General features: G+C 37.2%; 1 protein-coding gene across 1 annotated transcript in view; it reads left to right on the forward strand.

The window, feature by feature from the left end:
• The window catches only part of qin (tudor domain-containing protein qin), a 571,075-nt gene that overhangs the window by 117,117 nt on the left and 428,361 nt on the right, over positions 1–25,597 (forward strand). The window contains exons 10-11 of the mRNA XM_090381133.1: positions 2,383–2,449; positions 18,274–18,322. Of these exons, the coding sequence (XP_090237259.1) occupies positions 2,383–2,449; positions 18,274–18,322 (116 nt within the window). The remainder of the gene's footprint in view (positions 1–2,382; positions 2,450–18,273; positions 18,323–25,597) is intronic.

The raw sequence follows: 25,597 nt of genomic DNA on the forward strand, positions 1-25,597 counted from the left end.
AAATTCTTGATGCAGTGGATGGGCCTGATGAAGTGATATCAGTTTCCCAATGTCTGGTTTAATGTCACTTATAGCAGGAATCTTAAATCTTTGCATTTAGTAATTTGGAGTTCATTTCTTTTCTGGAGAGAAGTTGGATAATCACACTAAATCTAGCATAAAATATTTATATATAACTACTTACCAAACATGCAGAAATCTATATCTACTGCAGATGTACTGTAACTGATTTATAAGAAAATGAAAAGCTATTACCAATAATTAGTTATCTTGTGACAACTCTGAATCATAAATACAAACTTTGACCAAAGGAAATAGCTTGGAAAGCTATAAAAGCAGTAATACAAAGTGAGAAAGGTTTTTTGCCTTAGGCTCTTGCCTGGTCAATCATAAATAAGCAATCATTGCTCTCAGGTGGGCCTACTTCCTCCTCCAGTGCACCACTGCTGCCCTCTAGTTAATCCCACCACATTCTAGGGCAGCAGTATTGCCCACTTTGGAAACCACTGCTATAGACAACATTGCAGCATCTTAGGAGGAAGTCACCCCCAGCATTGGTGAATGACGTGTGTGGCAGAATATATACACTCAGCCTGTGGCAGAATATATATTCTGCCACAGGCTGAGTGTATTCAGTATCCAGTAACTTTCCAGTGTCCCCCCCCCCAAATTCAGTTACAGGTTGTGGAATTAACAAACAAGATTGGCTTTGAAAAAGTGGACAGAGTAGTACCCTGGATATGCTGAGCTGACCAACAAGGATCTGAGTGAACTGTAGCAACAAAGGGTAAGATTACAGGAGGAAAAGGTAGTGCAGCCAGCAGTGCAAGTAAAGCAGCTAATTTGAATAAGGATGAATGAAGCCTTCAGTTTTTGAAAAGGTAGTGGGATGGCCATTCTCATTGAAGGTAACTGAAAATGGAAATGAACGGCAAGTAATTTGAGGATTGAGTGATTTTTTTTTTTTTTTTTCTCTTACTGTAACAAACTATGTCAAGAAAAGAAACAAAATTCTATTCAGTCCGGTGTCTTTGGCTTCTTAAAACAACACTGGGCTTTCAGTGTTGTGTTGCCACACACAACACTGAAAGCCCAGAATATAAATGTTTTATATTGCAGCAGAAAGAAAAGAAGGAAGATGGCATGCTTTATTTGATGATTCAAGTGATGAAAACATTGAACCTGCCACTTGACAAAATTAAAAATGAAACCTCCAAAATTAGCAAGACGAGAATTTTTTTCAGATCCTTAAGTGGTGGGAATATATTTTTTCCAAATATTGCAGCTGTCAATATTTCAGTCTTGCCATTCCTGCTAGCATTGTAGTGAAAAAGATTATTGTTCAGCTGTATTTCTAATCTAAGAAAGATGAATACACCCAAAAACTGCTAATGATATTGTTTCTACATGGTGATTTACTTAAAAATGTGTAAATTAATTATATTACAAATGTTTTCATTACATATTTTCTATTTAATTGTTTTTAAATTTGTTATTATATAAAACAAAAATATTAATTTAATTGACAAGTTGACCTTGCTTTCTTGCTGTCCACATGGTGCAATGGGAAACATGATTCATCAGACCAGACGACCTTCTTTCAATCACTCAAGGTCCGGTTTCGATTCTTGCATGCCCATTGTAGGTGCTATCGCCAGTGAACCATGGTTAGCATGGGCGCTCAGAGCGGCATGTCGCTACGCAGCCCCAATTTCAGCAGGGTTCAATGTACTGTGTGTTGTGACACATTACTCCCATCACCAGTATTCCAATTATTGGCGAGTTGCACCACAGTCGCCCTTCTGTTGCCACGTTCCATCTGGGAGAGCCTTTGCTCACCTCAAGCATTGATGGGCCATGGTCGCCCAACACCTCACCAGCAGTTTGTGGGTTTTTCCTCCATGGACCACTTTCAGTTGATACTAACCATGGCTGACCTTGAGCAACCCACCAGCCGTGCCGTTTCAGATATGCTCTGACCCGGTTGTCTGGCCATTACATTTTTGGCTTTTGTCAAACTTGCTTAAGTCTTCTGCCTTTCCCATCTGAAAAATAAGAGTAACGCTGATTAATGTAGCTCAGTATCAGGTGTTTTTTATACCATGTCGCGACCCATGCATGTGCCGTAGTTCACCTGCAGCTGCTTCGATTTGCATAACAACTTGCCGATCATAATGTTTTGGCTCATTGGTATATGTGAACTAATATCAGAATTACTGATTTTCATATTCTCTTCTAATTGCATTGTCATTATTGTTTTCCTTATTTTTTATATTAGAAATTAATATAAAATATCTTGTGAATCTTTCGTTTTATTGGTTAATGTGCTTCTCAAAAATTTTTTTTAAAAATTTGTATTGCTTCCCCCCCCCACACACACAGAGAAGCTGAATTGATGGCACAACTGGAAGAAGCTACATGTGAACATGTATCTGCTCTGGAGAACATGGTAAGCATTCATTTGTACCCATGCACCTTAATAAAACTAGAGAAACCTTAGATAACTAACAATTTTGTTAATAAATACTGTTTTCCTCCAGTTGTTTGCTAAAGCAAAATGTTTTTAAATATTTTTTATTTTTGTCAAATAGAGACATTGAATAGTTTTGAATAGTAAGCAAATACAGTTAACACTCTGTATTCTGGGGGTATATTTTTCAGGAAGTTTCTGTGAAAATACACTCAGTGATCACTGAATTAAGACCACTCCATCTGTAATGAACTAGGAGAATGCTTCACTTCACAGGCAATAGCATTACAGTCTCTAAAAGTGTCGAAGTAGGGATCCCACAAGGTTGTTCTCTCTCAGCCTTGCTATTTGCAGCAATATTCATTCCACTAATGGATCAAATTCCAGCATTCCTATCGTATGCTACTTGCCATGCAAACACCGTGTTGGTTATTCACAAGAAAGACAAACCTCCTCTGAATCTGTAAACAGCTGCCTAAATACATTCTGTAAGTATGCCAAATTTTTTGGCCTGTCAGTTAATCCAGAGAAGTCAAACTATCTCATCTTTACTCCAAGTTGGATGACTTCTGCTGATACTGCATATTCTCTACGCCCGAAATTGGCTGGAGATGTTCTGACTGCCACAGACAGTGTCAAATTCCTAGGAGTAATCCTTGATGCCAACCTCACCTATAAATCAACAAATACAAGCTCAGTATTCCAAAGCCCTGAGAGCATTTTGGCAAAGGAAAATAGATCTGTGCAAAATGCACAATAAGCAAATAATCAGGAAATATCTTGCAACTTACTTCTGTAGTGTGCTCTCCTATGCTGTGGAAGTTTGGTCGGCGGCACCACCCACCAGCCTCAGGAAACTATGGGGCCTCGAATTCTGGTTGCTGAAGTGAGCCAACTTGTGTTCACACCAGATCTACACGACATCTAAATCTACACTCTGCTCCAACCTGCAATGCACACCCACAGTCCCCATGTGCTTAAAATAAAGTCACTCCATCTGTGCTCAGCTAAGCAGGATCACATCAACATCTGGAACACAGTTGGTTGGCATTTGCCAGGCAGACATCTCCGCAGTACCCCCACCTTGTGCTCAAGGCTCCAGCAGTTAAAGAATTTCAAGAGACACTTCCCAAATGTGACTCTGGGTACTCTCAACTCGTTCAACATCGACCTGTGGACTTTAGACAAGGCATATCGCGATGGTATCTTGTCCTATCTTGCTGTTTGTAAAGGACATTTATGTAAACGCCGAACTTAGTTAGCCGATGTCATTTCATGTTTTGCTCAACTTGTAGTCCTTTTTCGTTGTAATTACTTCTTCATTTTTACAGTTTGATTATTATTTTTGTTTTTTATTTATTAATTTTTTTTTTTTTTTTTTTTTTCCTATTTAAAAAATCACTTGTATAAATAATGTATTGTAAGATTCCCCTGGCTTTCTGTGTAAGGAATCACTATTGTATACAATTTATGTTAATAAAGAATATTATTATTAAGTATTCTGCATGTCTGGCCCTATAAAAAGCCAGACAGCTTCCTACACTAGCAAAATGATAATTTGCATCTGGTTGTGCAAGTCGGTGATAAAGTAGGAGTTAAGATATCAAAGAGTTTCAAATTAGGATGATCATGGGTGCTTAGATTTCAGGTGTTTCCATATTGAAAGTGGCATGTCTTGTCAGTTGTTCATGGCCCACTGTGGTTAAGGTTTGCAAAGTATGGTGTCAAACCACCTCCTATTAACAGAATTATAAAGGATTAAGCAAGGTGGATGTCCATGGTGAGCAAAGGGTGCAACACATTTTACGGGCTCAATGGCAGGTCATTGTATGACAGTTGATATTACAATACAATATGGGGAATGAAAGAAAAATATCCCAAATGATGATGCACTGCATATTCAGGTGTATGGGGTTCCACAGAAGACAATCCAAGAAACACACTCTCTCTCTCTCTCTCTCTGACCCCCCCCCCCCCCCCCGATGATTGTCAGTGATGAATTCTGTGGTGTCAACAACATGCAGGTTGGAGCTGTGGGGCACGATCCCTCTAGGGGTCGCAGGATAAATTAAAGGGATTGCTGCAATTTAAAAAAAAAAATTTTTTGTGTGCATAAAAGCTAAAAAAAACCCGTTGTTAAAATTTCTTTTTCAATACTACAGGTCTACGAGACCTTACTACTCGAATGTAGTATTAGGAACGAATGACTCCTACTGCCACTCGTTATTTTTTAGGGCTCTTATTTGTTTCGGGAGTACACCTTAATTTGCTCACTGGCTATGGACGTACAGAAAGCAGCTGAGTAGTACTGAGTACTTTTTTTTTTTTTGAAGTAGTACTGAGAAGTACTACTCAGTTACTGTAAGGTAATCCCTTTAGCTCTTAATTCATGCTTCCTACAGCACAAATTCTCAAATAGCATATATTGCCTAAAGGCCAGAGGTGAGAATATGCGGTGGCAGTAAATATATATTATGTAGCAAGTCTGTTTATTCTTAACACGTGCTTTATTCTGCTTCGTAATTAGGTGCTTTCATGTCATCTTAGATGCGTTTTTCATTCTTTTGCTACTTTTTATATTATTGTTGTTCTTAAGAAGAAAAAGAAGAAAAGAATATATATTTTACCCTGGACAATTGGGTAGCCAGAACAAAACAGCCGAGGAGTGATGACAATAATGTTGCTACAGATGCTTCAGAAGCTAAAAGGGTAAGAAATATATCATGTGAAAATTTGGACACTAATGTTATTTCAAGGGTAGTGCAACTCTAATTTCTGGTAGAGAGCCATCATATTCCAAATCAAAACAAATGAAAAAGAATAGAAAATATCAAGAGGAATTTATGAAGTATGGCTTCACTTAGTGTTGTTGACATTGATCAGCATCCTGTGTGCATGATATGTTATGAAAAACTGGCTAACGAAAGCATGAAATTAAAAAAGACTTCTATATGAAACATCCAGATCTAATGAAAAAATATGAATCCTTTTTCAAAAGACATGCCGACCCCATACAAGATCTGAAATCTTTCATGAAAGATTTCAGATCCTGCCAAGAAGCTCTAAGGTGGTTAAATGTATGGTTGACATACTTGACATAAAGTGATGATAATATAAAGTTGACTACGAATGTTTTGTATGATAATCTTTCATGAAGAAACATACGGAAGTTCCTTGCCTCTCTCAAAAAATCATAAAATAAGGGTGTAAAAGTCAAAATAAAGGAAATTACTCCAAATATAGTTTTTAATCACATTATACATAGGAAAGTATTAGTAGCAAAGGAAATGAACTGATTTGTAGAAAGTGTGATCAACTTTATTAAAATTGAAGCTTAAATAGCAGACTTTTCACTATACATGGTAATGAAATGGAATCCGCTTATTTATATATACAAAAGTGATGTGGTTGTCCAGTGGTAAAGTATTGCGACTTCTTTTTGACCTCAAACATGAAATTTTATTGTTTTTCCTCAGATAAAAATCAGAACCTTGCTCAATTGTTTACAAATCAAAAATGCTTGGAAAACTTAGTTCCCTTGTTGATATATTTGAAAAACTTAATGATTTAAATTTAATTCTTCAAGGACGGGGAACAAATACAGTAGACTCGATTTTCCAGGATAGGTGGTAAAAAAAAATTCCCAGATAATCGATTTCCTGTTTAATCCAAAATACAGTAAGTCCCCCGACACACGTAAGAGATACGTTCCAGGACTTATTACTAAGTCGAGTTTTACGTAACTTGCGAATGACTAATAAAATATTGCTACTATATCCCTGATATGGCAAAATTACAAAAATCACATAATATCTTCAGAAGAATGAGGGAAAATGGTTATATATTTTTAATTAGTTCAATTAAAAATTTTATATGGGGATAGCAATGAAGTAGTCAGGGTGGCACATAAGAAAAGAAAACATAAAAGGAAGAAAAAACACATGTTATTGTACTGTAAAACTGATATGTATTTTGTAGCCTTGGTTATTATAGCTGACTTCATTGGTGCCGATTGCTTCACCACTTCTGGTATTCTGTCTTTCTCCTTTATTGTTCACCGTTGCCATGGACAAATCTGCATTCCGCACGATACTTGATAATGTTTGGCCATTTTCATACATCCTTATTATTTTAATTTTCTAATCCAACTCGATCGCTTTTCTTTTTTTGATAGATTTACTAGTACCACTGTTACTTATTCTCTTAGTCGACACCATGATAAAAGTCAAAATGAAATTTTCTGAAAAGAACTTTACTGGGGTAATGCGAAAACTCACTATTATCACTCCATGCAAGCTCACATTTTACTAACTTACTGTATCGAAAAATGTTCAGCAACCTACGTAAAAAGTATGACGATAGATAAAAAACAAATAAACTTACCACACACTACTCGCATGTCCAATATGATGTTTCCTTCTCTCTTTTTTTTTCTTTTCTTTTTTTATAATGATGCGTATTGTTTGGTCACCAACATTATAATAGTTCTTTAGAGATTTAGCGGATGCACTGTTTTCAAACTTTTGAATAATTTCAAGGTTTTCTTTGATTGAAAGGACAACTCTTGTGTTTGCCCATCATTTTCACAATTTATAAACAAAAAAAAAATAGTTACTATAAGAAAAAAATTCCTACATCCCTGACATAAATTACAAAACAAAATTTGCCCTTTTGCAGTGCAACAGAACACAACAATCGACGACACACTAAAACAAACTAAACATTTGGGTTTTTTTTTTTAGCAGTGGGTATGAAGACAGCGGGGGGGATTGCAAGATAATAGGTACACTAATCTCCCAATGATGACTTATAACGCCGCTCCTTGTCGCTTATATATGACTTGCAAAACATGATGAGAGCCTTGTCGATCAATTCGGCCCTGGGGAGATTGTGCAAGGTTCAAGGGGTAGAATTTTTTTCAGACTGGTCTGTGCTTGTTGACAGTAGAGACTGCTTCTACAGGGATGAGGTACACTTAAATAGAAAGGGTGCAAGAATATTTGCTGATGCTATCGAGGCAGTGTTAGGTGGCTCGGAAAACTGCTAGCTTGGGGGGGGTGATACACAGACTAAAAGGTTAACAGTGGCCACAGGCAGAGGTAAAAGTGATTCTTGCACTGCTTCTATTAGAATGAGCAGCAGCCTGGAAAGCAAGGTAATGGAGATTTCCAGGACTGCCGGGAGTCATAGTGGAACAAGTAAATACATGGGCTGTGTTAGGGTAAGAGTAGAAACAAGTGCGTGTATACTTGCATGTACACCGATGCTAGGAGTATAGTTAATAAATTTGATGAGCTTGAAGTGCTAGTCAAGACATCAAAGGCAGATATTGTTGGGATATCAGAGACATGGTGTCACACAAATATAAGCAGTGCAGAATTGGAATTTGGAGAGTACAATGTGTACAGGAAGGAAAGACAGGACAAGAAGGGAGGAGAGGTTATGCTGTTATTAAGAAACACACAAAATTTAAAGAAGTGCATCCGATTGATTTTGGTGTGAAATAATCACTGGGAAAGAAAAAATGAGAGTAGGTGTGTGTTATAGGCCTAATGAATCTGATGAGTATAATTAGCAGTTGTGCAGAGAAATAGAGTGGGCCAGTAAATCAGAATGTCTTATAGTGGGGGATTTTAACTTTCCAGATATTGACTGGAACTTGTGGGTTGGTCACTGTGACACTATTAAGACTTTTGTGGATTTATTGGATGACTGTTTTCTAAAGCAACATGTTCGAGAGGCAACCAGGGTGAGTTGATCTGAATACTCTTGATCTGATAATCAACGGTGATTATTCATGCATTAAGAATTTGCAGATAAAGGAACCACTGGGTGACAGTGATTACAATGTACTGATGTGAGAATTACTTAAAGATTATTTAAAGAAGGATGTAACTACCATTAAGGCTAAAGGTGACTACAGAGGTCTCATACAGTTTTTAAATTCTGTACAGTGGGATCAACTGATATGTTACCAATGTTGAATTCTAAATGAGTAGCCTTCAGGGACTTAATTTTGAAGGCTACTAGGCTTTTCATTCCAACTAAGAAATACTGTTCAAGGTTTAGGCCTAATTTGATGTCAGATGAATTAATGAGGCTCGTGACAGAGAAGAAGAATGTATGGGATGTATATAAAGTATCAGGTGACACAGAAGCCTGTAGCAGATATAAACTAGTCTGTAATCAAGTCACAAACGAGATTAGGCAGGCAAAGGCAGATTATGAGAAATTTTTGGCAAAGGATGCAAAGAAAAACAGCAGAGAGTTCTTTACTTATGTAAACTCTAGAAGGAAAGGGATGAATCAGATTGGCCCACTTAACATAGATGGGTTGACTACACTGGTTTGAGTAAAAGTATGTGGCAGTTATTTATGCATGTTTACTGATTACTAAACTGAAGTCTGTTTGTTTCTATCACGTAAAGATTTTTCACAATTCATTAACAAAATATTACCTAGGTATTATTTTGTAGGTATTAGGTATTAAATGTGTACATAACTATAGTTTCTGCAGTGGTTTACAAGTTTTATACCTCTACATTCGTAATCAGTATCAAATATGTGCCTCAAATAGAATAGATTGTGCTTGTTTAACCCCTAACTACACACACACAGTGCAAGGTAATCGACCTTGACCCAGGCCCGCTCTTACGGCCCATCTGTGATTCCCAGAATTTTATTTTCCGAGTGGAGTCTGGGAGACTCCTGTGTGTAGTTTCGGGTTAAACTTGTCTGAGCATGCACTCACTTGTTTGTACAGTTCACTCAACCATGGAGCCTATATAAGTGCCACATCCCTTATGCAGTCACAGTACTCCTGTAAAAACCGTCGTGAGCTCTCATTGTGTGTTAGTTTTCTTTTAGTATGGCAACCAGAAAGTGTATAAACAGGCCCGACATATTTTGTTACATGTGTGGTTGTATTGTTCCTGTAAAGCAGAAGTGAAATATTATCGATTTTGTAAAAAAATCGTAATATGCATACGTTGACATAAAACTAGGCGATCAGGATAAATCGTGGGCACCGCATAAAGTATGCCATACATTTGTCGAATATCTTAGAAATTGGAGTTAAGGAAAAAAGGTGTGTTTGCCACTTGCTATTCCTATGGTGTGGCGCAAGCCAGTAAGCCCTGCCGAATGTTACTTTTGTGTATGTGATGTTAAAGGTTACAATTCAAAAATTAAAAAGGACATCAAATATTCAGATCTACCATCAGCCATAAGACCGATTCTTCATGGACCTGATCTGCCTGTAAAACCTCCGCCAGAAACTTTGGAGTCCACATCTTCCACTGAAGCAGAAGCTAAAAAGGTTAGTGAAGAGGAATGTTATCGACCAGGAAACATTTTAACGACACAGCAATTCACGCAAGTCAAACTGAACGATTTTGTAAAGGACTTAGGTCTTCCAAAGTATACTGCTGAAATTCTAGGATCCAGACTTCAAGCGAAGAACTTACTTGCTCCAAGTACAACATTTTCTTGGTACAGAAATCGTGAAAGGGAGTTTATGCGGTATTTTTCACAAGAAGGTCCTCTCATATATTGCAGTGATTTCGTTGGTTTAATAAGTGCCTTAGGAGCTCCATCATATGTTCCTAGTGAATGAAGACTATTTATAGACTCTTCTAAGACTAGTTTAAAAGGTGTTTTCTTGTATAATGGAGATAAGTACACATCTGTGCCAGTTGCTCATTCAGTCTACTTAAAAGAAACTTATGACAATCTAAAGTTGCTTCTGGAGAAAATTAAATATCAAGATCACGAATGGCAACTTAAAAGTGTTATGTATGTTGTTGGGACAACAGGGTGGATACACTAAAATGCCATGCTTTATTTGTGAATGGGATAGCAGAGCTAAAGCTCTACATTGGACAAAGAAGCAATGGCCTCGGTGGAACAATCTTACACCGGGGTCAAAAAATATTGTGCACGAAAGTTTGGTGAAGCCAGATAAAATATTTTTACCTCCGCTGCATATCAAGTTAAGCATAATGAAGCAATTTGTTAAAGCATTGAATAAGGATGGCAACTGCTTTAAGTACCCTTGCAGTAAATTTCCTGGTTTATCTGATGCAGAACTTAATTAGGGTATCTTCATTGGTCCCCAAATTAGAAAATTGGTTTTAGGCAGTCAGTTTGAAATTACTGTGACTGACGTTGAAAGGGAAGCCTGGATTGCTTTTAAAAGTGTAATAGAAAACTTTCTAGGAAATAATAAATCACAGAATTTGAGAAAATTGTTCAGAATATGCTCGAAAAGCTTTGCAATTTGTTGCAATATAAGCATCAAAATTCACTTTTTGCATGCCCATCTTGATTTTTTTCCCCAAAAATCTTGCACAGATGAGCAAAGAACAAGGGGAGAGATTCCATCAGGACATAAAGGATATGGAGCAGAGGTACCAAGGAAGGTGGAATACAAGCATGATGGCTGACTACTGCTGCTGGTGTTTAAAAAGAGAGAAACCTGGCACTGTACATAAAAGAAAAATGATTAAAAACATTCTTTTCAAACAAAGAGATGGTCTGATTAATGAAAGTTTCAGAATTTTGATTAATACTTGTTAGTATTTACGTATTTTTTGATATATGAAAATGTAATCCTATCAATTTGTCATTATTATTATTAGCCATATGGTGCAAGAAAGCCTGAGGCTTATGCTGCACCAGCCAAAAAAAAAAAAATCCAAGAGTTACCCTGAGAGAGAGAGGAGAGAAGTAGAAAGGAATCACCAAGAAAGAGAAAAATGATGATATCCAGCTGAGGACCCTGGGTTTGCTAAGCCCATACTCACCAGATGTGAGCTCCTTACTAAATACAATAAAGTTATATACTTACGTAAAAAACAATACTTTTTTATTTCTTAAATTGTGATAGAAAAAAATCTAAGTCTTATTTGAAATCACAGCAACATATTTCGGCAGTAGGACCTATTGAAATTCAAACCCCAGTGAGCAAACTTAAATTTGTAAACTAGTTCTATTGATGATCATGCTCAAGTAGCTGATATACTGAATGAGTATTTTGCATCTACATTCACACATGAGAAGTTATTCAATGAGGGGAGTGCCAGAAGTTTATCAAACACTAATAGGGAGCTAAGTGATTTTGTAATAACTGAGAGCACAGTGGAGGAGAAATTGTTGAAGTTAAACATAAGGAAGGCACCTAGGGTGGATGGGACTATCCAGTTATATTAAAGGAGGCAGCAAAGGAAGTAAGCAAACTTTTAACCATAATTATGAGAGCTTCCTTGGATTCGGGGGAGGTCCCCGTGGACTGGAGGTGTGCAAAAAGGTAAAGTGCAGCCATTATCAACCCACTGCAGGATGGAAGCCTCCTCAACAATTCATGCTGAGGGAAATGGACCATAATCTGCCATGCTGGTCCAGTGCGGGTTGGCAGATCGACCGTATTCGGCAGTCAGGCGCTTGAACCCCGGTCTACTCAAAGACCGTGTGCTACTGCACTCCCGCCTCTGACCACTCGGCTACGGAGGCCGTCGGAGGTGTGTAAATGTATCACAATTCGCAAAAGGTGGCGCAAGTAACTACAGACTGGGGAAAATAATGAAATCGTTGGTTAAAGTAGTATTGCAGGATCATCTAGACAAGACTGCAGTAATAGTTAAGACACCGCATGGATTTGTTAAAGGGAGGTCTTGTCTGACCAATTTGATTATATACTATGATGTGGTCACAAAGGAACTGAATGCCAAAAATAATTTTGATATCATATACTTGGATTTCAGAAAAGCTTTTGATACTGTTGAACATGGAAGACTGCTGTACAGATTGGAGAGGTATGGCATTAAGAGTAAGATGCTACAGTGGATAAAGGGATGGTTGAGTGGGAGATGACAGAGAGTGGTAATCAATGGACACTACTCTTTGTGGACAAACATTGTTAGTGGAGTCTCCAGTGTTCGGTGTTGGGCCCATTGTTGTTTTCACTATTTATCAATGATATTGATGAAGGTATATCGGGTTTAATGTCCAAGTTTGCAGATGATACAAAGTTGGCAGGGTTGTTAACAACAGTAATAAAGACAGTATGCTACTCCAACTGGATCTAGATAAGTTGGGAAAATGGGCTGAGAAGTGGCAACTGAAGTTTAACATTGACAAATGCAAAATACTGCATATGGGTAGCAATAACTCAAGAGAAATGTACCAATTGTGTGGGTTGGGAAGGGGAAATGGAAAAAGACCTGGGAGTAATTGTGCAGTCAAATATGAAGTTTGCTGAGCAGTGCAGATGGACTGCCAATGCAGGTCATGGAGTCTTGTCAGTGATATATAGGAATTTTGCTAGCAGGGACAGGGAGGTGATTATCCTGTTATACAAGGCAGTGGTCAGGCCACACCTAGAGTACTGTGTACAGGTCTGGAGGCCTCATTTTAGGAAGGATGTAGAGTTGCTAAGAATGAGTACAAAGGAGGGGAACAAAGGAGTGCTCTTACCAAGAAAGGCTTAAGTTCTGCAAATTGCAGTCCTGGAGAGTAGGCACCTGCACAGTGATCTGATTGAGGTGTATAAGGCCTTGAATGGGTTAAGCAAGCTGAATGCTAATGGGATTCTTGCTCAGACTAAGAACCTGAGGGGGCACAGTTTCAAATTGAGCAAAGATAGTAGTAGAATAGATGTGTAGAAATTTGCTTTTAGCTAGTGGGTAGTTAATTGGTGGAACAGGCTTCCATCTTTTGTTGTGGAAGCTGATAGCCTAAATAAATTGAAGGCTGAGCTGGACAGGCATTTGGAATGAATGGAGGGGTGAAATGGGAGTGGTGTTTTTTTTTTTTTGACTGATGCTGCAAAAGCTCATTTTCTTGCATTATATGCCTCCACTAATTCTAATCTGTTTATACCTATATACTTATTACTTGAAATTTATATGAGATTTCTGGTTGATTTTTTTTATTTGGAGTCTTGAAGTGTCCCGGTTAATCCAATCCTGGAAAATCGAGAGTCTGCTGTATATTAATACTCAGTGATAAAATAGATGCTTTCAAAAAGAAGCTTATTCTTTGAAAAACTGAATTTTAGCATAATAATACTGAAATGTTTCCATGCTTTTTTAATTTTGTTAATAGCAATAATATTAACATTTTACAATTTAGGGATATCATTGCCATCCACCTAACAATGTTAATTAAGAATTTTTCAAACAATTTAATGTATCTCTAGAAAAAAAGTTGTATTGGATTCGAGATCCCCTTGCTTTTGATATTTCTTCATGCCTCGAAATTACTATTTAGCAAAAGGAAGATCTTTTCGATCGTTTGATGAAGCATTACCTGCCCATTTCAGACTACAACTTGTGAAAAATTTTGGCTTTCTCTTGGAGAGGATTATCCAGAATTATCAAAAATGGCGATACAAAGGTTGCTACCTTTTGGGTCTGCATATTTATGTGAGGTTGGTTTCTCAAAATAAACAGCTATAAAATCAAAGCACTGTTCCAGAAGATGACATGAGATTAGCAATTTCAAATATGGACCAAATATTATTGGGTATCCAGGCTCATCTTTCTAATTAATTGTTTTGTAATTGTTCATTTTTTGTTTTTTAAATCTTAATTGAAGAATAAGAATTTCATTTGTTGTTTTAACTGTATTCAATTAAAATATTAAACAATTATTTTAATGTGTGAATTAAAAAGTAAACAATTTTTTTATTCATTTCTCAGTACTCAAATAAAATTTTCTACTACATAATTTTATAAAATGCCAGTTTTCTTCTCTAAACATCTGATCATCCTATCTCAGAGTTTACATTGAGGTGTCGCGTCAATTTTATATTTAATAAAGGGGATCAGAGCATAATAAGTTCGCATGCCACTGCACTGGAGGATTGGAAACAAGTGTGCTGGTCAGATGAGTTCAAATACCTGGTGCAGCGTGCCTGATGGGTGCCTTCGTGTGTGGTGCAAGCAACGTGAGTCTGTGGACCCATTATGCATGGTGTCCACTATCCAGACAGGTGGTGGTGGCTGCTTAATGCGGGTCGTGTTTTGCTGACAAGGACTAGGACCTCCTAGTGTGTGGTGGACCAACGTTTTACTGATATGGTCTACTGGCAGCTCTTAGGAGACTGTGTACATCCTGCAGTGTTGCAATTTTCTCTCAGACAGAAATTGTATCTTCTAAGGTGATAATGTGTTGTGTCATCAAGCTCGCACTGTGCAAGTTGTTCTAGAAACACAGTGAGGATATCACCCATCTTGATTGGCCTCCAGATTCGCCTAACCTCAATCCATTTGAGCACCTATGGAATGTTTTGGAATGGGAAGCAAGGCATATGGACACTCTTCACTGCAGATCCTACAGATGTCTTCTGACATCTAGTAGAGTTGATGCCTAGGTGAATAGCAGCTATTATCCATGTGAATTGCTGCCCAACACAGTATTAGTTAGGTAGGTGATCATAATTCAGTGATCACCCATTTTATCATACCAAAACCTTATGATAAAAAGGGGTTTATGTAGACCAGGTGAACAATCATGATCAATAAGAATAATTTGTAATATTTGTACTAATCGTGCTTTTTATAATAAAAATAAAAAAACATTTTATTTTTTTAAGAATACATTGCCTTGTGAAACAGATTGCCATTTTACAACCATGATGTTTCACCAACACTATTTTTCAGTTTTAGGGTCATCAGTGATATCAAGATTAGGCTCAAAAAGCTTGAGAGGAATACTGCATTAAATATGACAAATACTCTGTATAAAAGATACAAGTCTGTGGGAAGAGAACTGGTAATCATTTAGATGGTATGACTTCACATAGTTCTGCAGAGTCTGGACATAACTAGAAGAAAAGAATGTAAAATAAGTACTAGTCTTGTCTGTACCATTACATTAGTCACACATTTACATCACAAACCAATATTATGAGATTATTGGAATTAAAACAGAGGAGAGGTTTTCTGTTCAATTTTCTCTGGTCTTGTAATCCTTAATGGAAAAGATGTGATATAAATGTATGACATCATTAATAAAGTCCATAAACAAATAAATAGTAAAATAATACAAACCACCTATTTTACTCCCTCTTTGCATAAGTAATTATCCAGCTGGCCTTTGAATTTCTCCACATCACCTTTAACAACCTATGGAGGTAACTTCTTCCAGTAAACAACAACTTGCTGGCTGAAAGAAAGCTGCAATCCATTCTGAACTGGATCACAGGAATTTGAATTCCCATATGAATTTATGGCTTCTAGTTCTGGAATCATTTTTAGCAAAGTGAAATTTTTGCTTTCATTCATTTTTATCTCACCTCTCAGAGCCTTATACACCTCAATCAATATCTTGCATAATGTATCTGTTTTTAATTACTCTGATGTGATCATTGGACTTGTGGATGCAAGAAATAAATTTGACATTATTTGGCTACATTTTAGTAAAGCTCTTAATATAATTATGTAAAAATATATTGTATTTAAAGACTAAATGCACAAGGCATAATTCCATATGGATTTAAATTAACTATATAATATCGGTGTAGATACACCATAGTTAACCCATAAAACTTAACTACATATGCAGTGTAAAGGCATCATTTTATCTCATATTGTGGCTACCTTCACAACAAGATACCAGGTATTGCACTACTTTGAATAAGTAATACTTCTCTAGTAGAGAAGACTACTGTTACTTATTCTCAGTGGGCACCACTACCCAGACAGCACCGTTTTTAAGTTTGTTGGCCTTTCATTGGTGGGTGGGTGGGCGGGTACCCTGATAATGCAAACATGCCATTACAGTTCCAAAGTTAATTCCACGATATGAGAGATGCTGAATGGAATGATACTGTATTTAAAGACTAAATGCACATGGCATTATTCCATATGGGTTTAAATTAACTACGTATATAATGTCGGTGTGGATACACCATAAAATTAAACTACATATGGGAGATGCCATTTGGCATCTCTCATATTGTGGAATTAACTTTGCAATTGTGATGGTATGTTTGCCTTACTAGAGAAGCATTACTTATTCAAAGTAGTGCAATACCTGGTACTCAGTGTTGAAGGTAGCCACAATAGGAGATATAATTAAAACGATGCCTTTACACTACATTTGTAGATTAATTTTATGGATTAACTTTGGTGTATCGACACAAATATTATACAGGGTGATTCACTACCAGTGCAACAAGCTTGCAGTAGGTGTAGGGGGGCACAAAGACGAATCGGAATCGCATAGCATTGCAGGGTCCGAAATGCCTTCGTCATGCGGTAGAGGACATTGAACAGGAGGTCGCGTGAACAGCGATCCCGCTGGAAGTCAGCATTTGCGAACCGTTTCTGTTGAAGAAACCAAGTAGCAAAAGTCCTCCGGAGTGGATAATCCGCAGGCTCCAATGATTGGACGCGTTGCAGATGGTATGAACTCATTTGGTTTGTTGACAGTATCCTCCATACGGTGGATTGAGAAATACCCAATCGTTGGCCTATCGCTCGAGTACTCGTACTCAGATTGCCTTCTGCAAGATGTAGGAAATTCTCCTCATTGTCTGGCGTCCTCGTCGTTTGCTCTCGATTCATGGTACCTCTCGTGAAACAACCAGTTTCACGTAACCTTCTGTGCACACGTGCGAAAATCGTATGATGAGGAGCATACCTGTGCGGGAAACATTCCTGGAACAAGCGCAGAGCGGCGCGCCCGTTACAGTCCGCAGCTCTATACGCAAAGTGCATGTCGGCCAGTTCAACGTTTGAATACTCGTCCATCCTACTGCCTCGGGAACCGGTTCGCAAATGCTGACTTCCAGTGGGATCGTTGTTCACGCGACCTCCCGTTCAACGTCCTCTACCGCATGACGAAGGCATTTCGGACCCTGCAGTGCTATGTGATTCTGATTCATCTTTGTGCCCCTACGTCTGCAAGTTTGTCGCACTGATAGTGAATCACCCTGTATAGTAAAAATATATATTGTATAAATTGAGTGAGCTGGGATTACAAATGTATCAGGAGAGAAGATATGGGGTAAGCATAAATAGGCCACACTTTCATATGTGCTCTGCTTTTTCTTTTTTGCTGGGGCCTCCTTATTTTTGATCTTCCTCAGTGACATTAATGAGGAATTACAGGGAAAAGTGTCCAAGTTTTTTGATGGTTTGAAGGTTGGGAAGATGAGAGCAACTAAAACCACGCTTGTTGATTCAAAATGACTTGAACTTACAAATTTAGTCTGTAAAGGTTCAACTAAAGTTCATTACTGTTGAGTGTAAAGTCTTGCACTCAAACAACTGAAACCCTAGAATAATTTATAGTCTGGAAAAGGAGGAATTAAATGTGGTTCAGAACAAGAGGGAGACTTGGGAGTTATAATACGAACAGACAGTTTTCCATGCAAAGTAGATTGGCCCATTGTTGTATAAATGATTTATTGGCTTTTCAAGCAGGGAGAAGGAAATCGTTTCTCTGTATAAGACAGTGATGATGAAACCACACTCTGGAGGCCACATTTAAAAATAAAAGGCATAGAATGTGTAGAACAAGATCCAAAAAGAGTGATCGGTCTGGTGAGGAGCACTAAGTAAATTGCGAAGAATGATGCTTTTTGTCATCAACATCAGAACTTTTGGATGCTGATGGAATGTTGGAATGTTCACATGTGAGAATACATGTGAACGTTCCAAGAATTGATTATATAATTAAATTTATTTATGTTTATGTATATACTCTATTATGATAATTGTGCATGTTTATTTATATCTGCTTGTAATGTTTCACATTTTTCAATATTAAAATTATTATGATTGCCTTGGATATAGCATCAAGTAATATCAGACTGTCAGAAAGATTTAACAGCAGTTCTAAAAGGCAAGTTTCATATATAGAATATCTGCTAATAGTAGTAATGTAGTATTTTTCATGTGAGAGTGTACAGATTAATGCTGCATCAAGCTGTTTTACTCTAGATTATGAACCTTTGAGAAGAACATTATTAGGAACTATTATTTTGACAGACTGCTCTTTAAAGAATTTAAATTTATTAATTATAGCCTTTCCAAATCATTATAAGAAACATTAATGATTTCAATGAACAGTAATAATAAATACAAATATATTATATTACACGTCATTGCCATAGTACAAGTGATGAGTCTGCATCTCCCGCCGTTTGTACTTTATCGTGACCTCATAAACCAAAGGGGTTTAGTTTACAACTAATCATTTTGACAAGAATACAAACATTGACCATTATTTAGCAGTCATGTAGGATTGAATCATGGTCAACTCAAATGCTTGTGATCACCAATGTTGACCACTTGAACTACATTAACTACACAGGCCTTTAAAAAACAAATTTTCTGTTTATACATCAGGTGGCCAGATAGTCAGAGGAGGAGTTTACAAGATAGAGAATACAAGAACATTATATATTTAGCAATTACATGGACTCAAAACTGCAGCTAATTCAAAAGTATGTATTACTCTACTGCCAAATTCACTGCTATATTCTCATCTGATAAAGAAAACAAGAAACTAGTGGAATTACTACTGCACTACTGTGGAATAGGGAATGATCTAAATAATTTAATATGCCTATTATATGACTTTATTTAAACATGGAATATTATTAGTTTGCAAATAAAGTTACTGTAGCTTATTATGGAAAGTATAATGTAAAATATAAAATTATTTGAAACCATTTGTATCTCAGATGGCATGCCTCTCTGTGTAGCTGAAAATAGTCTTGTTATGGCAGTGACTGAACAAGTACTGAGCATTTGATGTGATTTAAAGTTGTGGAAGGAGAGAATTCTGTCAACGTAAGAAGATTGGGAGTGAATTTGTTTAAAATATCCCTGCAGACTAATGGTTGGTTGGTAAGCATTAATGGCTGCAATGCATTATCCACTTACATGCTGCTTATAGCTTATAATAAAATATAAAGCAGTGCCAGCAGCAAGGCAATCCTGTAGAGTGAATAGTAAATTAAACCCATACATAATAAAATAAAAAGAGGGGGAAGGAATGAAGATAAGGATATTGTAGAATGAACACTCCAAAATAATTTTGAAAAGGCCAAAACATACAATACCAAATAACAGAAATTTAGGAAATGCCAATTGAAAGAAATTTAGTGGTGCCCAGACTGCACCTGGTCTGAATTATGTGAAATATCACTATACATGATATTTCACATACTTATTAATACTAATAAGTGGGGTATTTGGAGCATTCCTTCTACAATATCCTTATCTTCATTCCTACACACCCCCCCTTATTTTATTTTATTATGTATGAGTTTAATTTACTATTCTCTCTCTACTGGGTTGCCATGCTGCTGGCACTGCTTTATTTATTTATTATAGATGATATGCTAATGCTCATATTGCCATCTATATTTTGGTTTTTTCTTTATATATTCTAGTTTAACAGTGGCTTTGTCAGTGGTGTGGTGTTGCCAAAGGAGTGCTAGGATCTGCTCTATTGTGATTTTTCACTGTATAGGGCTACCATTATTCAGATCCATCGCATTTTTGGTTAAATCGATGTATTGGTTCGACAACGCTTGTATTTGTCTAATATTTGAAATGCAATGATTCCCTGACCATTATTGGCCTTGTGGTCCTCTGTCAAGATGGGGCATAATGGTCAGTCTATTTTATTTTTAGTTGGTCATATGTTGTAATGTGGTTTTCGCTTCTGTATAGTGGTATTTCACATAATTCCGACCAGGTGCAGTCTGGTGTCACTAATTTCTTTGAATTAATTTCCTAAATTTCTGTTATTTGATACTGTATGTTTTGGCTTTTCTAAATTATTTTGGAGCATCCCTTCTACAATATCTTCATCCCCCCCCCCCTTTTATTATATTATATATGGGTTTAGTTTACTATTCACTCTTCTGGTTTGCCATGCTGCTGGTACTTTACTGTATTTGCAGAACTTTTTTTTATATTTTATTATAAGCAGCATGTAGTGGATAATGCATTGCAGTCAGTAATGCTTGCTATACTAATTTCTATTTTTCCGTTCTTTTATCTTACTATATATTTGGATGAAGTTTTTAATTTATATATATGAAGATTATAGCATTTTACTTTTAATATCATATGCTTAACATTTTAGTTTTTCACCTTCTAGTAAGTTTCACATGTGTTCCTCTCTTGTTTCTTCATACTATTTCTCCTTGTACAATTATCATGGGTATTCAATTATTTAAATACTTAGCTTCATAATATATTACATTCTCTTATAGCTGTTTTCTGCTTAAATATGTAATTATGTAACTCTCACTTTTGTTTGTTTAGTTTTCAGGTTGTCTTTTTAGATATATTGAATTGCTATGACACAAAGGAATATTAGTATTAATAATAAAGCAAATGATGCAAGGAAGCAAGCTTACACAGCATTAGTCAAAAAAAAAAAAAAAATTGCAACAATGCTTCCCATATCACTTCATCTGTTCCTCTCTAACAGTTTGTCAAGTTCTTCCTTGAATTTATTCCAACTATCCACTTCCATACCACCAGATGGAAGTTTGTTTCAACGTCAACCACCCATTGGTTGAAGCTAAGTTTTGGCATATCTGTCTTCCTTCACCAGCCTTCCTTGATTTGAATTTCTGCCCTCTTGTGTGTACTCTGCAGAGGAAGCAGGATACCATCAGTATTGATCTTATTCAGGCCATTCAAAGCCTTAAAAACCTCAATCTGATCTCACCAGTACCTAGCATCCAGACACTGCAATTTGCAGAACTGAAACCTTTCCTGATAATAGCACCATTTTGTCCCCCCCCCCCACACTAATCTTGTTGTTCTTCTCTGCACCAAATCCAATGATCCGTATCCTTCCTAAAATGAGACCTTCAGACCTCTATGTACTAGTCAAGGTGTGGCCTAATCATTGCTTTATTGATTACCTCCTTATCCTTGCTGGCAAAATTTCTATATCTCACTGACAGTATATCTCCATGAGCTGTTTTCTCAGCCTGTCTGCACTGTTCAGAAAACTTCATTTCTGATTGTACAGTTACTCTGGGTTCTTTTTTTGTTTGCAATGCCTTCAGTGTGGTACCCCAGAAGATTCTTCTGGGATGCAGTACCTTGCATATGTCAATGTTAAACTTCAATTGCCACTTCTCAGCCCATCCATTTAGTTTTTCTAGATTTTGTTGTAGTAGCATATCCTCATTATTGTCATTAACCATCCTGCCAACCTTCACACCATCAGCAACTTAGACATTAAGCCTGATATATGCTTTCATCAATATTATTAAATAAATGCAGAAAACAACAATGGGCCTAGAGCTGAAACCTGGGGAACTCAACCAATTAGGGAAGGCTAAGAAGAGCAGTACCCATTTATGTTCATTCTGTCTTCTCCTACTCAGCCATCCCATTATCCATAGCAATAACTTGCCCCTAATGTGATATTCAATTTGTGCATCAGTCTTTTGTGTGGAACAGTATCAAAAGCTTTTCTGAAATCTAAGTGTATGATATCAAAATTATTCTTAGCATCCCATTCCTGTGTTACTGCATCATTAATTTGATTGCTCAGACAAGGTTGTCCCTTAACAAATCCATGTTGTGGCTGCATTATGATTGCATTCCCTAGCTGAACCTGCATTAGTTCCTTAACCAGTGACTCCGTAATTTTCCCTAAAATAGAAGCCAACCTTCAAGGTTGTTAATTACTCATCTCACCCTTTGATCCCCCCCTTTGAATTGGTGAACATTTTGCACATCTGAAGTCCATAGGGAACTCCCCTGAATCAAGGGTGCTCTCATAATTATGACTTAAGGTTTTCTTGCCTCTTTTGCTATCTCCCTTAATATATTATATAGATCCCATTTACCACTGGTGCTTTTGTTTAGTTTAGCTTCAACAATTTCTCTTTCACTTTCCTCTTGGTTATTATCCATTGCCCTGCTAGAATTTGATACACTTCTGGCATCACCATCCCTAAAAAATTCCTCATGTGTGAATGGAAATGCAAAATATCTAATCAGTTTGTCAAGAGCCTGAGCAGCAGCAGCATCATCATCAAGTGTTAAACGATTAATATCCAGCAGATCAATGTGATTCGTTCCCTTCCTTCTATTGTTTACTTATGTAAAGAAGTCTTTGCTGCTTTTCTTCGAAATTTTTGCCATGGACTTCTCGAATCTGCCTTAGCTTGCCTACCTTCCTTTGTGACTTTATTTCAGACTAGTTTATATATACTGTAGGCCTTTTTATCACTTGATACTTTATGTACATTCCATACGTTTTTCTTCTCTGCCACAAGTTAGGTCTAAGTTTTCAACATTATCTCTTAACTGGTGTAGCTTCTACAGTTACTTCCCTGAATGCCCCCCATTTAGAGTTGCTCTTGGTAACATCAGATAGTAGTAGTAGTGGCATGTGATGCAAGAAAGCATGTGTATGAGCTTATGCAGCATCGGCCAAAAAAAAAAAAAAAAAAAATCACACCATTCCCTCCAAATGCCTGTCCGGTTCCTCCTTAAATTTATTCAACCTATCAACTTCCACAACGACAGATGGAAGTTTGTTCCAGCATTTAACCACCCTCTGGCTAAAGGCAAATTTCTGCACATCTATTCTACATCTGTCTTTTCTTAATTTGAATTTATGCCCCCTTAGGTTCGTAATCTGAACAAGTGGAAGGATCCCATCAGAATTCAGCGTGCTCAACCCATTCAAGACCTTATATACCTCAGTCAGATCACCACGCAGGTGCCTAGTCTCCAGCCACTGCAATTTGCAGAACTTAAGCCTCTCTTGGTAAGAGGATCCCTTCATTCCCCTCATATAGTCCCACTGCATAGAATTTTAAAACTGTCTGTGACCATTGTAGTCATCTTTGAAGGCAAAAGGCATTCCTTTTGTCTTTGCACAGTAGTCACATTTTTAAGAAATCCCACATAAATACATTGTGATTACTGCCATCTAGTCATTCTTCTATATGCAAATTCTTAATGCATGACGAATCACTGCTGACAATCAGATTGTGGATATTGCTCTCTTGTTGCAGCAAATCTGCAAAAGTCTTGCTAATGTATGAGTGACAACCCACAAGTTCCGGTCAATATCTGGAACGTTAAAATTCCCTATTATAAGACATTCTGATTTATGGTCCACTCTTTTTTTCTGTATAGTTGTCAGTTATACTCATCATAGTCATTTGGCCTATAGCATACTCCTACTTGCATTTGTGTTTTCCTTTTTACTTCTGCTTATGTCACACCAAACTGACTCAACATTGCACTGGTCACCAATGCAATTCTGAAACCATGCTTTTGGTTTCAGAATTGGATGCACTTCCTTATTTTTTATGTGCTTTTTAACTAAGAGAATTACTGCTGCCCACTTTCTATCCTGTCCGTACACTTTGTACTTCCCATATGATTCTAGAATAGGGACCATAAATTCAATTTATGAGAGGGGGCCAGGGATGTTTAGACTGGATTGCAGGAAGTTTTATTTTAGCCAGTGAGTTATAATTCTGGAATAAGTTACGTACATGGGGTGTTGAGGCTGACAGTTCAGCGAAATTCATAGGTCAGCTGGATAGTTACCTACAGGAGGAGGGAAATTCATAGGTTATTTCCTTTTCTTTTATTATTTATTAATTATTTATTTTATATACTATTTTACTTTCTTTTTTTCTTTTCTTTTTTTTTTTTTTTGGCTGGTGCAGCATAAGTCTTAGGCTTCCTTGCACCATATGACTATTACTAATACTAATATTTAAATTCCGTGTCTCTTATGTCTGAGTGATGCCATGTGTCTGGTATCCCTACAATGTCTGCATTTGATTACTACTTCAAATTCATTGAATTTCTTCACTATGCTCCTAGAATTAGTGTGTACACAAGTATACATTTACCTGTTTTTACATTAGCAACCCTAACACAGCCCATGTATTTACTTGTTCCATGAGAACACCCCGGCATGCTCTGAAATTTCCTTCCTTTCCAGCCTGCTGCATGTTTCAAGAGAAACAATAAATCACTTACACCTCTGCCCGTGGTTGTTAATCTGTTAGTCTCTGTATCCCTCTAATTTTCCAGTTTTGTGATCCACCAATGTATAGTATATACAAAGTATGTAGTGAACTGAAGAAGAACAGCAGGGGCGCACTATAGCCCCAGCAGCTTGTGCGCCATTAAACTCCTATCACTCACTCACTCACTCACTCACAAAGTATGTAGTGAACTGAAGAAGAAGAACAGCAGGGTTAAAGAATCTATTTAACCTTGCAACAAAACAAAAACAAAAAAAAAAAAACCCTCCCATTTCAACCCTCCATTAATTCCAAATGCCTGTCCAGCTCAGCCTTAAATTTATTTAGGCTATCAACTTCCACAACAAAAGATGGGAGTCTGTTCCACCAATCAGCTACACTCTGGCTAAAGGCAAATTTCTGCACATCTATTCTACAACTGTCTTTCCTCAATTTGAATCAATTCCCCCCTCAGGTTCTTAATCTGAGCAAGAGGAAGAATCCCATCAGCATTCAGCTTGCTCATCCCGTTCAAGGCCTTATACACCTCAATCAGATCACCTTGCAGGTGCCTACTCTCCAGGCACTGCAATTTGCAGAACTTAAGCCTTTCTTGGTAAGAGCACCCCTTTGTTCCCCTCACCAATCTTGTTGCCCTTCTTTGTACTCGTTCTAGCAACTCTACATCCTTCCTAAAATGAGGCCTCCAGACCTGTACACAGTACTCTAGGTGTGGCCTGACCACTGCCTTGTATAACGGGATAATCACCTCCCTGTCCCTGTTAGCAAAATTCCTATATATCATTGACAAGACTCCATGACCTGCCTTGGCAGCCCATCTGCACTGATCAGTAAACTTCATATTTGACTGCACAATTACTCCCAGGTCTATTTCCCCTTCCCAATCCACATAGTTGGTACGTTTCTCTTGAGTTATTGCTACACATATGCAGTACTAATATTTAAATTCCAGTCAATATCTGGAATATTAAAATCCCCCATTATAAGACATTCTGGTTTACTGGCCCACTCTATGTTTCTGCACAACTGCTCATTATACTCATCAGATTCATTAGGCCTATTACACACACGTACTCTAATTTTTCCTTTCCCATTGCTTGTGTCACACCAAA

Source organism: Mastigoproctus giganteus, chromosome 9, assembly GCF_048544385.1.
Source record: "Mastigoproctus giganteus isolate SK-2022 chromosome 9, ASM4854438v1, whole genome shotgun sequence".
Taxonomy (NCBI): Eukaryota; Metazoa; Arthropoda; class Arachnida; order Uropygi; family Thelyphonidae; genus Mastigoproctus; species Mastigoproctus giganteus.